This window comes from Sinocyclocheilus rhinocerous, unplaced genomic scaffold, assembly GCF_001515625.1.
Source record: "Sinocyclocheilus rhinocerous isolate Xijiao unplaced genomic scaffold, SAMN03320098_v1.1 scaffold382, whole genome shotgun sequence".
Lineage (NCBI taxonomy): Eukaryota > Metazoa > Chordata > Actinopteri > Cypriniformes > Cyprinidae > Sinocyclocheilus > Sinocyclocheilus rhinocerous.
The window spans coordinates 1,372,523-1,388,343 of NW_015642829.1; the positions used below are offsets into that span (position 1 = coordinate 1,372,523).

Genomic DNA, 15,821 nt, shown 5'->3' on the forward strand with positions numbered 1-15,821 from the left:
TATTTTGCACTTAAATTAGTTTGAACTTGAACTTGTCTTGTCTTGGTGTTTTCCCTAGCTAGTGGCAAAGATCACAACCCTTTTTGGTTTATGATAACGTGCACTTTGACATAATAGCGGAAATATAATCTGATGCCACACATGAGTAAGATCATCAGCACGAACACTAACGCAACTGGTATTTGGGGGAATTTTGTGCTCAGGGCCATAATAAGTCCATTTCCGAAGTCAGGGATCATTCTGCTTTAAAGATACATTTACAAGAGTAAATATAGCCTAGGCCTACAGTAAAGCTTTCTGTTGCATTCATCAAGCATTCTATTGCTATAGTGAATTATACTTAATTAAAATTACATCAAGTTCATAGTTTGGAATATTTTCGACATTTTGTATTGGTGCTGATAACCACATGTCTATTACTATATTAACACCGTAGTGAGCAGGCCTATAGAATTTTGACGAGAACTGTTTACAAGGGGTTTGCAAAAGTAGATTAAAATATAATAAACTATAATTAGGCAATTAAATTACTGATCAATTATTGATTAGATTTGATCGTCTTTAATGGATTTGAGATTGTCTACAATAAATTTGGCACAGTCTTATGTAACCATGAGGTCTTTATTTGTCATAGGAAAGCTTGCAAGTGCAACCGTTTCATTTAGTGAGATTTGGTTTAGTCACTTAGTCAATAAACTTTGTTTCCGCTCGTCCCGGGACTCGACTGAAACACTGATGATTAATACGCGGTGAGTCAAATGCGCAGCTGGACTATTTATGTCCCCTATATATAGAGCCACGAGCCGTTCACTCTCAGTGCAGAGCAGGTCACTGCTTTACTTCACTTCTAGGTACAAACAGACATTATGTTTATTCATTCTATTTTTTATTATTTATTTAAACTATGCCTTACAATAAAGCCTAGGTAATTGATCTGGGTTGGTACAATAAAAGTGCTTCTAGGATCGATACCATGAACTAACAGGAGAATGGTTGCTCTGAGTGAACTGTAAATCACTTTGTGTAAAAATGTTAGTTAAATGACTGTAATGAATAGCATAATTCAGTACAACAAATCCCGAAAAAGGAGAAGGAAAAACCTAAAAGTATATAGTATTATATTCACGTCAGCAGCTTAAATATTTAACAACGTATGTCTAATAAATTGTTTATTTGGATGGGGTTAAAGTTAAACAATATTCACCGCCATTCAAGTTTTTCAGAAATAATGATTCATCGTTGACACACAGCCTTGAATAAGAGACTGTGTTAAATTTACTCCACTTCCTACAATAATTTAATGTTTTCCTGTGGTCGGATGACTAGACCAAAGAAAACTTCCAGAATTTACTCCCACATATTGATATTTTCCTTTTATCTTAAATAATCACTATGTTCTCCATAGAGTTGTGAATCAGCGCGAGTAAAAACACAAGCATGTTTAATATGCACTATGAATCACGAGCGTGACTAACGCAACAGGAATAAACTTTAATCTATTAAAGTATCAAATGCAGCTGAAGTCAGTCTTTCAAGTCTCACGAGTCACGACTGACATCTATTGCCCGCTTTGTCTAAGAAAAAAGCGCAATATTAGACAGCAAACGCACAATACCAACTTGGGATATTATCAGAGGCGAATACTTAACTGCTTACTGCACAGTATAGCCTACTATTTATTACATTTATATACCTAATATTATATACTTATTATATGTCACATAGCCTGATTATTTAATTCAGCAAGCATTAAGTTACCTTCTCAAATTACTCTGGTTACTTTGCATATTTATCCAGTTTTTTATGCATATGTAGTCTGTCCTAAATGTTGGCAATCCAATAAAATAGTAACAAAACTTTTTTTTTTTTTTTTTACAGTATTCAAAGAAGCATTGAGGTATGTCCATATTCAATGTTTGCATAACATTCTGTAGACTAAATAGCATACATGTATCTTTCACTGCAGATGATAACTCCTAATCATATTGTAACGGCCACCTAATTTGTTATGTACCTTTAAGACACCTGTGATGTCATGCGTTGTCTAGGTGGGTGTGTCTGTGTAGCGTTTGCACTGGTGATATAGCAGACTGTTCTAGCCTACTATACTCTGCTCCAGAAAGCATCCTGATTATTTTATTATTTTTATTTGTAATTCTGCCAGAGTGTGTCTTGTATTTTTCTCCCCACTCTTTTCCATGTATGCGGAGAGTGCGAGGACCCTTGAGAAGCTACGTATAAAGACGTAGGCCTATGGGATCACCAACTCTATCGTCTATGAGTATTCTTTTCCTTCTTTTATTTCCTGACATCTGGGCAAATCCTAAAACACTCTGGTGGACGTTACAATATGTTGTTGGTGGAAAGAATGGTTCTGATAAAGTGAATAAAAAGTGAATGATTATCATTAGACATGATCTTAGGGTTGGTAGCCTGTTATTTGTTTAGTACCTTACAAAAACTCTGTCTGTCATACTGTGGACAGTGTACATACTGCAGACACAGCAAGTGTAATATAGTAATATTATTCTGAATAATAGCCCAACAGTCAGTTAAGCTTCAGTTTTTAAATATTAAACATTATAATGCATTTTTTGCAATATTTCTGACATTATTTTATATTGTTTTTTTTTTTCTCAAATCAATTTATACAAACTTCAAAATGCAATCTTTAAAATGTAACATTGCATTGTGCAGGTGGAATCAGTAATTTACATTTACATACACAAAAGGTCTTAAAAATCACCATTTCAGAAAAACTCAATGGGTAATACAGGGTATCCAACCTTTGCGTGTACAGCTTTGAAATTAGGCTGTATGCAGGAGGAAGTATCACCATGACGACAAGGGTTATCTTTGTTCACCATGCGTTTCCTGTCTAAGTGAGGTGTTTAGCGCAGGGGATATAACAGATCTACGGCTAACACTCAAGAGGTGCCACTTCATTGTTTAATGTGCTCATGTTAAGTGTGGAGGGTTTTTAACCATACTGGGTTGCCACTATATGCTGCTGTGATTCTGGGGTTTAGGATACAGTGATGGCAGGGACATGGTCAGAGGTCTGGACATTGTACCTCATATTGGCACTTGGTACTCCAGACCCCTCACCAGCACCCCAAGAGAAACTCCATGACTTCAGAAGAATCTTCTTGGGTTTGGATAAATGCAACGCCTGCATTGGAACATCCATTTGCAAGAAGTTTTTCAAGGATGAAATAAGGTAAACTAGTATTTTTGCTATGAAGTCAGAGAAGAATATTCTCTTTGTCCTTAAAGAGAGTTTTTAAAGATATACTACAATACAAGCATAGGATCCCCAGAACAAGGTATCCAAATGTCCAAATACAAAAATGTCTAAATATTGAAGTTAAGTGATCTAATATACTATAATTAGGTACATTTTTAATGAACTATCCAGCTTAAATAACTTTCTGCTTGTAGCCTATATATGTTCAAATAAGAGCATTGCATGCTATTGGAAAATCAAAGTCAGTAGAAAGCTGCCTTTTTCTACATCAAAATTGTCTTCAAAATGTGCAGCTCACAGTATCTAATCATTGATCCGAGGGAGCATGAGCAATGAAAGTAAAAACAGGAAGCTAATGTGGACACTGATTATTTCACCGCAGGTTTGAAAGATGGCTGACCGCTCAGTCTAATCTCTCCTCAGCAGATGTGCGTTCATATGAGGGGAACTATACAGATAGCACAGCAGGCTGGAGACCTGTGGTGCTGTCCCGCTTGATGTCTCCTCCCCTGCAACAGATATCAGACAATAGCATTTGCACCTCAGCAGGCAAAGGGAAATCCTGCAGCATTGAAGCTGTCCTCAGGGCCACATCACGCTTCCAAAGATGGGTCCGCTCCAACCTACTGCTTCCCAGCATGGTGAAGGTCTGCATTCAGTCTCTGTATTCTGATGTCTATTTGAGGTCAGCAGTGGCTCAGGATTTAAGGTCTGAACAATTAAATTGCAAAGGGTTATTAATTTGAAAACTAGGAGGTGTCAATTTAGCACTTACAATGTGGCAATTTTTTTCTTCATTATCAATGGTTCTTAAAGTTTTGGTGAAGATGAAGGTAGTAACAAGTGTATTTCTTCCTTTGTAGCCAAACTTTAAATATGTTATATGGGAGTTTCTTCAACTTTGGGCATGTTTATGTTCCATTTCTAAATTGCATGTAATTTCCCCCCACAACAAACCATTTTGTTTTAAATAAAGTGCAAAACGAACGAACCCATAGTTGAATAAACAACACCCTATAGATATCATTTGAAAACGTATGAGTTTTTTGTGTGTTTTTTTTTTTTAAACAACTCTTTCTCTAAGGGTCTGGTGACCCCGATGCTGAGTTGTCCATCTCAGAGGCTGCTGGACCGCATTGTGCGACGCTACTTTGAAGTGACCGATGTGGGAAGTGTGCAGATGAAGCACTTCAGTGAAAAGGACAAACTCAGACTTCTTTATACCCTGGCTGTCAATCAACAACCTCTCATAATGCAGGTATAACAATAAGATGGCCGCCAATTGCACAATGTGCAGCAATTGAGCATGATGCTTGCAACGTCAAGGTCATAGGTTCGATTCCCAGTGCATTCCCAATGCATGAACTCAGTCTTGAACACAGCGGGGGACCAAATTGTTTTATAAAATATAAACAAACAGAATGGTGAAGGAAATTTTAGGTGTAATTCTAGTTGGTAAGTAATAATTTTGAACTATATGCAAATATTTTAAAATATGCACACATTAGCATTACTTGTATGTCTAATATTTTGAAAACATAAAACGTTTCTTGCCTCGTCACATTCAGTTACGAATTAACGGTACATGATTCACGCAACTGCTACGCAAATTATTTGAATTTTCAATTTAAAATGACCATGTGTGAGAAAAAAAAGTAGTTTCCATCATGGATATTACTGCCAGTCATTTCAGGTTTCTACTGTAAAACTGTTTTGCTACAATCCTACCTCGCTTTCTGTCAAACTGTAGTGTTGGGTCGTTCTTGAACGATTCGTTCATTTTTAACGAATCTTTAATGTGACTCGGGAAGAACGAGTCGTCTCGGGGAGTGATTCGTTCAGTCGCGCATGCGCAACATCCTATAGGTTCTGTACTGGAATTAGTCAAGTAGTTCACCTGGTTCGAGTCTTCGGGTTTTTCCGAGTCGTTCGTTCATCACGTGACAGCCCCATAAGCTTACTCCTTGTGTCATGGTTGGTGGAAGTGCTTCCAACTCAAGGCTTTCCTCGAACACTTTTAATAAGAAAGGAGATACATTTTTGTCAAATATCTTATACAGCTCAGCGGTTAGACCATCGCTGCCCGGACTTTTATTATTTTTTAAACTCTTAATTGCCTGTAGAATTTCTGATTGAGAGATATCGCCGTCACAAGCTTCTTTATCTTCTAATGAAATAACTTTATTTTGATTGACAGAGTCAAAAAACGAGTTGGCTGAATTATCACAATATCTTGATGTATATAAGTTATTATAGAATTTGGAACAATAAGCAGCTATTTCTTTAGGATTATCAAGAACTCTATCATTTGTTTGGAGACGATCAATAGAAACATTCATAGCATTGGATCTTTCCAACCTAAAGAAATAGGCTGAGTTCTGTTCTCCTTCTTCCAGCCATTTTTTCCTGGATCTAACATAGGCTCCCTTAGCTTTGGATCTGTACAACTCATCTAATTTATTCTGTAGATTAGAGTATTCAGTGTTTTGAGTCTCTGTCAATGGTTCCCTAAATGATAAAGCAGAAAGCTGTGAAAGAACTTCATCTTCAATTAATCTATTTTGTTTTGTTATATTACTTCCAAATTTTCTTAAGAATTTCCCTAATTCATATTTTAGAAGCTCCCAATTCCGTCCATAAGCTTGTTCTGATTCAGCCCTTTCCCAGTAAGTTTGGATTAATTCATCAATCTGCTGTTTGACCTTTTCATATTTAAGAAGAGAACGTCTCACCATCCTATCTGAAGAAAACAAAAAACCCCGGAGCAGTTCGAGCTTACCCGTGGGTATCAAGAAGGTCATCTGCTGCACTGAGACTTCGATGGCTGATCTTTGGCAGAAATCATCAACTGATCTTTGGCAGAAATACTTTTACCGTCCACATATGCAAACGGCCCTCTGAATCCTGCTCTCTTCCCCTCCTTTCTCGCTCGTTCGACAAGAGGCCAAAGTTTGTTCCTGGCGTCTTTGGCGCTTTGTGTCAGGTCTTCAAAAATCCTGATTTTCCGTTCTTTGAGGACGGCGGCGGTTCTGGCATCCCTCCAGATTTGATCTCGGACGTTGCGTGAAAGAAACTATAAGTAGTAGACATATTAGGGAAGTAACACTTAACATTTTAATTATATTTTGCTAAAACGAACGAAATGACTCGAAAAAAGATTCGTTCATTTTGCTGAACGAGAGTCAAAGGTCCGAGTCGGTAAAATGATCCGAACTTCCCATCACTATTAAACTGGCAGTTCCTGCCAGAATGCGCGCTCTGCTTCTGGGAACCGTTAACCCCGCCTACTTTCATTTGATTGGCCATCTCAGTCATTTTGACATTGACAAGAGCTTTTAGACCAGCCTAAAAAAATTTAACTTTTAAACTTCTTTGCCATCACTAATCAAAATTGTATACATTAAAAATTCAATGTAAGTTGCTTTGGATAAAAGCGTACCATAATTACAAACATTGTTATTTCAATTAATTGATTAATTCTTATTTTGAGATATGAAATGAATTGCGAACTTAAGATTCTGGGGGGAAAAAGAAAAAGTCAGAATTGCGAGATATATACTAAAGAAGAAAAAGTCACAATTAATTACCTTATTTAATTATTCATTCATTCCACATCAATAGGTAGGCCTACTATCTACCTACCTACCTACCTATATATACACTGCCATTCAAAAGTTTGGGATCAGTAAGACTTGTTATGTTTTTTAAAGAAGTCTCTTATGCTCATCAAGGCTGCATTTATTTGAGGAAAAAACAGTAATCTTGCAAAATGTTATTACAATATAAAAGAAAGGTTTCTATTTTAATATCCTTTAAAATATAATTTATTTTTGTGATGCAAAGCTGAATTTCCTTCAGCCATTACTCCTGTATAAAGTGTCACATGATCCTTAAGAAATCATTCGAATAAGCTGATTTATTATTAGAATTATCAATGTTGGCAACAGTTTTTTTATTAACAGTATTTTTTTTTGGAAACTGCGATACTTTTTTCAGGATTCTTTGATTAATAATTGAAAATTTAGCTTTGCATCACAGGAATAAATGAGATTTTAATGTATATTAAAATAGAAAAACGTTATTTTACATCATAATATTTCACAATATTAAATTTTTCCTGCATTTTTCATCAAATAAATGCAGCCTTGATGAGCATAAGAAACTCCTTTAAAAAACATTAAAAATCATTCTGATCCCAAACTTTTGACCGGTAGTGTATATATAAAGAAAGCGCAAATGTACACACTGGCATTGCATGCTCGAGCTCCCTCGCTTCCTGTTTTCAGCCCTACTTTTGACTTTTCTGCCTACAGATGTTTCCAGGCACGGAGGGCTGGCCCTTCCTCCGCTACCATGGCTCCTGTGGAAGGATGATGGTCTGGGCAGGGAGCAAACCCCTCAGGAGCCTGTTTTCCTCTCCGTTGGAGCGCCGTGCGGACATTGCCTACCAGCTTCTTCACATCACCCAGAGCCTGAGCTCCAACAGCCTCCAGTTCAGCCTCTTCTACACGAACATCTCAGAGGACATGTTTGGTACCTTGGATGATAGCAGGGTCTTCATTGTGGATACCAGTACCATAGGGATCATTGACTTGCAGGAAGGTCAGTTCTGGCTTAGTCACGTATGCAGCAACCTGTAAATAGATTTTATGGTAAAATATTGTTTTTACCATGTACACAAACAAACTTACTTTGTCATGTTTCAAGTGTAATTCAAGTCTTCTATTCATTAAAGAATCCTGAAAAAATATTAAGCAGCACAACTGTTTTCAACATTAATAATAATAATGAGAATTATTTATAGAATTATTTAATTTATAATATTCCTTGAGCACCAAATCAGCATAGAATCAGAGTAGAATGATTTCTGAAGGATCATGTGACAGTGAAGACGGGAGTAAACATGCTGAAAATTCAGCTTTGCCATCACAGGAATAAATTACATTTTAAAATATATTCAAATAGAAAACAATTATTTTAAATTGTAATATTTCACAATATCATTGTTTTTTTTTTTACTGTGTTTTGATAAAATAAATGCAGCCTTGGTGAGGACAAGCTAATTATTTCAAAAACATTAAAACATTTGATCAACCCCATTCTTTTTAACAGTAGTGCAAATAAAATGTAGAAAATACAATTAATTAATTAAATTAAAAAGTGATCATCAGTTTTTTAATTATTCATGACGTAGGTTTACCAGTGGCGGAGCTCGAGTTTTATACATGGGGTGGCCAAGGCTAATTCAGGGGGTACATAGACCATGACAGAAAATCAGTGTATGACTCCAACCTGGCATAAAAAAGCATGACAAATCCTACGATTACTGATTACTTCACAGTACCCTACATTAGCTATACATTCCTACCGTAACTTCAAATGTTAGTCTATTGGAACTTATTTCTCTATCATATGATTAACCAGCGGTTGGATCAAAAGATCTAACATTAACTGATACAGTGAATTTTGTAAATGCTGTTCAGGAAACCTAAAACTTCATCTTACTTCAAACAGGGCTGCCAACTTTGAGTTCAGCCTGGAGTGAGAATTATTCAGGAATAATTTACAAGCTTGCGATTATAGCCTAAATGTTTTTTCTCTCTCATTTTTTCTAATCTAAACTATAGGCAGGGAACCCTATTGTTAAGGTTTCATATTAGACCATTTTTTAGAATAAGGTGTACATTCTAGAATAACGTGACCATTTTTTACTGGTGTACATTTTTCTTGCTAGTTTATGGACACTGAATGGATTTTCTGCGGTTATGTAACAATGTTTTAAAGCTGCTGTCTTTCCGCGGTTGAAACACTCATTGAGTGATTACATGAGACATAAATTCAGTAGGTTGTAGTGTATCTTTCAACACGCCCTCGGATATTCATTCTTGTTTATTTCATGCTAATTAGAATTAGCACTACTGCTTTGCTTGAACTGAGGCAAAGCGGAGCGCATGTGAACCATCACGCCACTAAAGAGTTCCAAAACTGTATCTATCGTTTCAAATTCTTAATAAAACTAACAGAATTTGAATGCTGAGAATTTGTTTCCTATTTTCAAAAGTAACCTGCTCTGTCTTGTCTGTCAGCGCGTTGTCGGTGTCCTCTCTTTGCTCTGCGATGTAGGAAAATGAACGTGTGGCCTGAGTTAGCAGAGGCTGGAAGCTACACCGGATGAGATGAAGCGCGATGCAGCACACCAGACACGTCGTGTCCTTGAGTTTGAGGCTTAAATAAATGCTTTCAGTACGATTAAACAAGGAAAATGAAATAGTAGGATATTAAATTTTGGGGTGGCCAATGTCAGGGGTGTTCAGTGCCACCCTGGACACCCCTCTGGTTCCGCCACTGAGCTTTACTGCATAGTGATCATTTATTGTTTAACCAAATCTGGTGCTATGTCATACATGTGTTATACCTAAACTCATTATTACATTGCTCCTTCCTGCAGGATATCCTCCTGATGAAGACTTGCTACCAGAACACCTCGATGTCTTCTCCTGTCTCAGTGGATCTTGTGAAAGACCGCCTCCGTGTGAAACCGTTCGAGCCGCACAGAGTTTTATCCTACTTTGCAAACATGTCATTAACAATCTGCTCGTGCCTAATGATGTGCAGTCAGGTCATCTTCCCAAAGAAGCAGTCAGTGCTCTCGCTATCTGTGCAGACCAATCTCAGTCTGACCAAAGAATAATTGCTGCAGCCCAAACCTTAAAAGACATTTTACAGACATTAAGGCCATGCAGTGCTCTCTATGGATACAGGTATCCTGAATGCCTCTATAGTGACAAGTTCTAGACCAAAACTAACCACTTAAAAGGGATAGTTCACCCAGAAATGAACATTGTTATCTTTTACTCACGCTCATGTTGTTTCTAAACTTATGTGACTTTTTCTTCTGTGGAACATAGAAAATATTTAAAATAAAAAGTCATTTTTTTGTTTAGTTTTTTCTTGTCCATACAATAGAAGTCAATGGTCTCCAATGGTCTTTCTTCAAAATATATATTTTGTTCCACAGAAGAAGGTCGAAAGTGATAAGAAATAAGAAAGTGAGTAAATGACAGAATTTTCATTTTTGGGTGGACTATCCCTTTACGGCCTATTACTGACAGCATAAATGTCACAGATACTTTCTGAACCTGGCAGTATGGCAATATAGAAAATAGCACTTAAGACAACCATGACATTAAATGGATTGTGTAACATCATCAGTAATCAGTATATATCCAGTGAAAGATCTTTGTTATCAAAGCACAGTCAACAAACAAAGACTTATGCAAATAAAAAAAGAAAAAGTCTATTCAAATTGTATACGTGTTATAATTCATGGACGAGACAAGGCATTTCATCACAAAAGAATCATTTAATTACAAAGACAACTCTGATTAGTAACCCATAAACCATAACAATCTTCATGTTTCTGTACAATGCTCGCTAAGCAGTTTTATTCATGTATAGAAAATGTAAAAAGAGAAATGTTTAAAATGACATTACTCCATAAAATTTAATGGCAGGAACTCTGAAAAAAAAAATACCAGCATTCTATCAACAAATATTTTCAAGCAATAAATATTTATAAATAGTGTAAATTTACAACAAGATTAGAAATATAACAAAAAACACAAATTAATGTTTATTCCTTAGTCTATGTGCAACCCATTTTTCTTTGTGACTTGGCTATCCCCCTCCAACTTAACTTTTACCTTAAGAAAAAGAGAAAACATTTTTAAAAAGGAAAAAAAAATTCACATTACAAAATTTATTTTTTGTTACCTAAAGAAAATGTTGAACAAAAAAGCCCAGCTACGGTAGTACTTAAGAGGAAATAAGATTCAAAGAAAATCATGTATTAGCTCGTACATGAAGTACAGAAAAAGACAAAAGAAACGAAAACAAAAAAAAGAGGTTTAAAGCAACAGTAAAAGAAAAAGGAAGAGTCAGTAGTTTTGAGTGATTTTGCCTTTTGTGGTATATACACAAAACCATTTTTCCTCAGCAATTAGTCTATTTGTAGTTTGTGTTTCAAAGAGAAGTGGTGCTGAACAAGCTGAAACAGTCCTGAAGATGGAGACGATCCCACTTCACTCCAGTGGGCCGAAACTCCATGCTTGGCAAGGTTGCATAGACAAACAGCTTAGAACCAGCAGCCTTGTGGGGTTTGCTACAGAAACCAGTGGTGTGGAACTGGGTCAGGTCTCCTGAATATCAGAAAGAAATGTGTTGCGTTCCAGGGTGTTATCCGAGGAACCGTTAATGTTAACGTCAAGTTGAGGAGGAGGGCAGGGGTGGGGCCTGTGGAAAGAGCCAGAGGACATTAAGCACGCTCTTTTCTTGCTATCTGAGACTATTAATCATACAAATATAAAAAAGGTGATAGAAAAGGTTTATGCAGAGATCTATAGAAGGCAAGGGCTTCTCAAGATAAGGGCTTTGAGACTTACTAATGTGAATTGGTCATACACTTGCATGAGGTCCTCTATTCTGTACTGCTCTAAAACCACAAAGTTCTCAAGGTTAGGGCTGCATCTCCGAGCACAGCCCTGGCAGTGCACCACGTATGTCTTACGTGAGTTGCTCTCACTGGTGACAAACAGCAGATCAAAGACCTCCACCTGGGATAAATATATATATATATATATATTAAAACATATGCATGAACAGAAAAGATCCAATCAAATAAAAATGGAAAATGGGAAGATATAATTAAAACAAACTGAAATATAAATAAATAAAAACCCTTAACTGTAGTTTTTATGTTTCTGGCAAAACCAGGTTTTATGGCTAAAGAAACAGGTAAAAATGTAAAAATATGTATTTTCTATAATATTAATTACCTAATGGTAAGCAAAGTGTCCAGACAAACTTTGAATGTTAACTTTACAAAGCCTTGTATGAAATTCACAGCCCTGGCAGTGCACCACGTATGTCTTACGTGAGTTGCGCTCTCACTGGTGACAAACAGCAGATCAAACCTCCACCTGGGATAAATATATATATATATATATATATTAAAACATATGCATGAACAGAAAAGATCCAATCAAATAAAAATGGAAAATGGGAAGATATAATTAAAACAAACTGAAATATAAATAAATAAAAACCCTTAACTGTAGTTTTTATGTTTCTGGCAAAACCAGGTTTTATGGCTAAAGAAACAGGTAAAAATGTAAAAATATGTATTTTCTATAATATTAATTACCTAATGGTAAGCAAAGTGTCCAGACAAACTTTGAATGTTAACTTTACAAAGCCTTGTATGAAATTTCTTGAAAAAAAAAAAAAAATTCTTGAATCTAAAAATGAATATATTTCAACATCACAGGCATGTTTTTCATCCATGATCAATGTGATCTCAACATGATTGCCATGATAAGTAAGATGCAGAATAAACACAGAGGTATTTTAGAACCACTTAATTTTTAATGACGCTTCCAATTGTTTGTGATTAAAGGATAAGAATTTTCAAAAATCAATTTAAATAGAGATCACATTTGCAAAGTGAAATGTTAAGCCAACAAATAACTAGCTGAGCATAACTAGAAATACTTTAAATAATATACTTATATACTTGACATTTTCATGACATTTCCATGCATTTTTAGAATTTAATTATTTTTAATACTTTTTTCAGGGCTGACAATGTCCAATTTTAAACAAATGTGCCAAAGCAACCATTTACTTCGAGTGTAAAACTATTTTCTATTATTTAAAACTTGCATACAATTCAAATCTAAAAAACTTTGGTGAAGAATACACACCTCACAGATGCTACAGTAGTGAGCAGGTTCGTCCTTGGTCCTTCCATGCCAAACTAGCTCTTTTCCAGCAGCTATAAGCGCCTCCCTCAAAGTCTGACACTGCTTTAGTGTCCTCAACAAACAGTACCTGAGGAGGAGGAACAAACCTTATTTAATAATTCCGTTAATCTGCTTGAGATTTCAGTCAAGAGAAACTTTGTCATTGTGACTTCTCAAAGAACCACAATCGCAAATGTGCTGGAGTAGACTCACTTGATCATCTCAAAGAGTTTGTGGTCTGACACTTTGATGTTCCTGGCCATGTTCCAAGAGAGGTGAATCATGGGAACAATGGATTTAACATTCTGGAGTTTGTTCCACTCATAGCGTTCCACAGCTGACTTGTACTGATGCACTGACGAAGAACAGATAAGAATTAGACACTTTGATCAATTAACAAATAGATGAACTACATTTTAACTTAAGGTTTAGAGTAAAGCACCTGAATACAAGCAATACTGATATTATATTTCACTTTACAAGGCTGTAAAACCTCGCTTTCTTCAAAATTGTAACATTTAAAACCAAGTGAGCTGCCTACCAAGACAGCCTTTTTTTATGGACTTTGTAAATGAAATTATGTATCCTTCATTAATTCATAAAGTGATCTCAAAATACAAAATAATTAAGAAAAAAGTTAATTACCACACAAAACCAAGAGAATTAGATTGTTAATAGATTTGATTATACATATACAATAAAAAATATATAATATCTAAAAAAATAAAAAATTAAAACCTATATAAGATTTTCAAAATGTATCTTTGATAAAAGCTTTAAGATTGAATGTGACTTTTAAACAGCTGAAACTATCTTTTTTAATTTAGAACATTAAAAAAAGATTTAAAAGCATTTTAACAAGTTGCCAATGTAGAGTGCTCTAAACAGTCACTTTAGACATTCAACAATGATTCAGTCGCTCCCTCAGAAAACAGCTGCATATGTAGGCAGTTGGTTTTCAGCAGCTCACAAGGTTTTAGAACAGATCCAGTGGTCTAACAGCAGTGATAAGCAACTATTTACCAGTGAGTGGTCCTACATTCCAGGCAATGTTGTTGCACCAGCCGATAGCCTGAACCCAATGCACAGAGCCTGTATTAAGCCAGACCAGATCACCTGGTCGCTGGATAAAACGATACACTGGAACATTGGCCTCAAACAAATCCTCTAGATTTGGCCACCATGAGCCCATTAGGTAATTTATATTATTCCTGCATAAAGAATATGTCAGTCAGTACATATGCAAGCCATACAAACATGCTAAAATTCATATTTTACATTAAACCCAAAGTATGGTGTTTTAGTAGAATTAAGGCATTTTTGATTGTGCTTACTTTTCACAGAAGTCATTCATGACACCCCAGTACGGCTCAGGAACGGCAAACCATTCACAATCTCCAGGGCCGATGTTAATGTTCACAGAGCAGAAGTTGTTATTTTCTTGATGACCTGAATGGAAAAAAGAAATAGTTTAGTATTTTTATTAACATCCCTACATTCAACTCCGTAACGTCTGTATTTGAGCGCTGCCTCTGTAAAGCACGGCGAGATGTGTATGTGCTGGCATGCCAATGAGCTCACCTGGTGTCCTGCTGCCTGGGACCTTCATATAGAGCTGGACTGTGTTCATGCCGAGAATGGTGTGGCCCACATGACTGAGCAGATTCCCTGCAGACACCACCCGCATGAAGGCAGGCAGCTTACTCAACTCAGCCAGCTGCAGCTTCCACCTGCAAGGCCACAGGGCAGAGAGGTCAGATGCAGTGACCTAACATGTCTCCCTGTTCCATCACAACTCTATGAGTCTGTCTGAACTCTGCAAGAGGTCTGAAAAGGCCCATTTAACACTCACACAATCCTCCTTCAGATTTCAATTAAACTCTCTCTAGAGCATCTTGATGAAGCACTAAACCACATGAGGCGTGCATTAAAGTGATTTTATTACTGTTAAAGGGTTTTAAGCACAACATGAAATAGAGTGCCTTTTCACCATTAAAGAAAGAAGTGTTTAAAAGATTAGTTATTTCAGATTCTGCTAGGTGACAATTATCCTAGAACTCATCAAATTGATCAAGAACTACTGTAAAGACATTTGTTAAAAACTACTGTAACTATTTCTTTTTTAAATAAATTACAAGAAATACAAGTGTAATCAATGCACTGTAGCTATTTCACACTTCATGGAGCACCATTTTCTACCCAGAAAAATTTCTCATATTTAATAAGAAATGTAATAATAATTTCCTCAATTACAAAATTAGCACATTAGGAAGATTTTTTTTTATAGATTATACAACAATTTTTTTTATCAAAGCTCTATTCAGCACTCCAGTCTACAATCAAAGCTAAAATTTCACATTTTAAATCATCATTTTAAAATGTCTAAAAACAGAAAACAGCTATTTTAACCTTTGTGCTGAAAATCCTTTACCTTATTTAGTGTTACTGGTACAAAAATGACCGGTCTTTTAAAAATTGCTTGTAAATCTCTCATTATGATAAATTATCACCAAATCTTGGACTCAATCTTTGTCAATTTGTTTTCTTTCAATTAGGATTGGTTGTAGGGCTCATTGATCTAAGCTTTTTCACCTCAGAGTCAGTAAGTTTAGTCCAATGTGATAACAATAACTAGCATTTTCAGGAAAAAGGAAATCTCTGTTGGTCAAAACGACAGGAACACAACATGAGGGTTAAACTGTAATCATAATTTACATTGTTACTGTTTTTGATAGTATTTTGTCTGGTTGAATGGTAGTATGTATGTATATATA

General features: G+C 35.9%; 2 protein-coding genes across 2 annotated transcripts in view; one reads left to right on the forward strand and one right to left on the reverse strand.

The window, feature by feature from the left end:
• The first annotated feature begins 2,979 nt into the window (after nt 1–2,979).
• Nucleotides 2,980–10,102, forward strand: dipk2b (divergent protein kinase domain 2B). The gene is made up of 5 exons (XM_016573953.1): nt 2,980–3,220; nt 3,630–3,894; nt 4,332–4,505; nt 7,561–7,849; nt 9,696–10,102. The coding sequence occupies exons 1-5, from the start codon at nt 3,039–3,041 to the stop codon at nt 10,040–10,042; spliced, it is 1,257 nt and encodes a 418-aa protein (XP_016429439.1). The 5' UTR covers nt 2,980–3,038; the 3' UTR covers nt 10,043–10,102.
• Nucleotides 10,103–10,230: 128 nt separating this feature from the next.
• Nucleotides 10,231–15,821, reverse strand: part of LOC107756727 (lysine-specific demethylase 6A-like) — a 51,355-nt gene continuing 45,764 nt past the window's right edge. Inside the window, exons 28-29 of the mRNA XM_016573938.1 lie at nt 11,689–11,859; nt 10,231–11,539 (exon numbers count right to left, since the gene is read on the reverse strand). Of these exons, the coding sequence (XP_016429424.1) occupies nt 11,510–11,539; nt 11,689–11,859 (201 nt within the window). The 3' untranslated portion in view covers nt 10,231–11,509. The remainder of the gene's footprint in view (nt 11,540–11,688; nt 11,860–15,821) is intronic.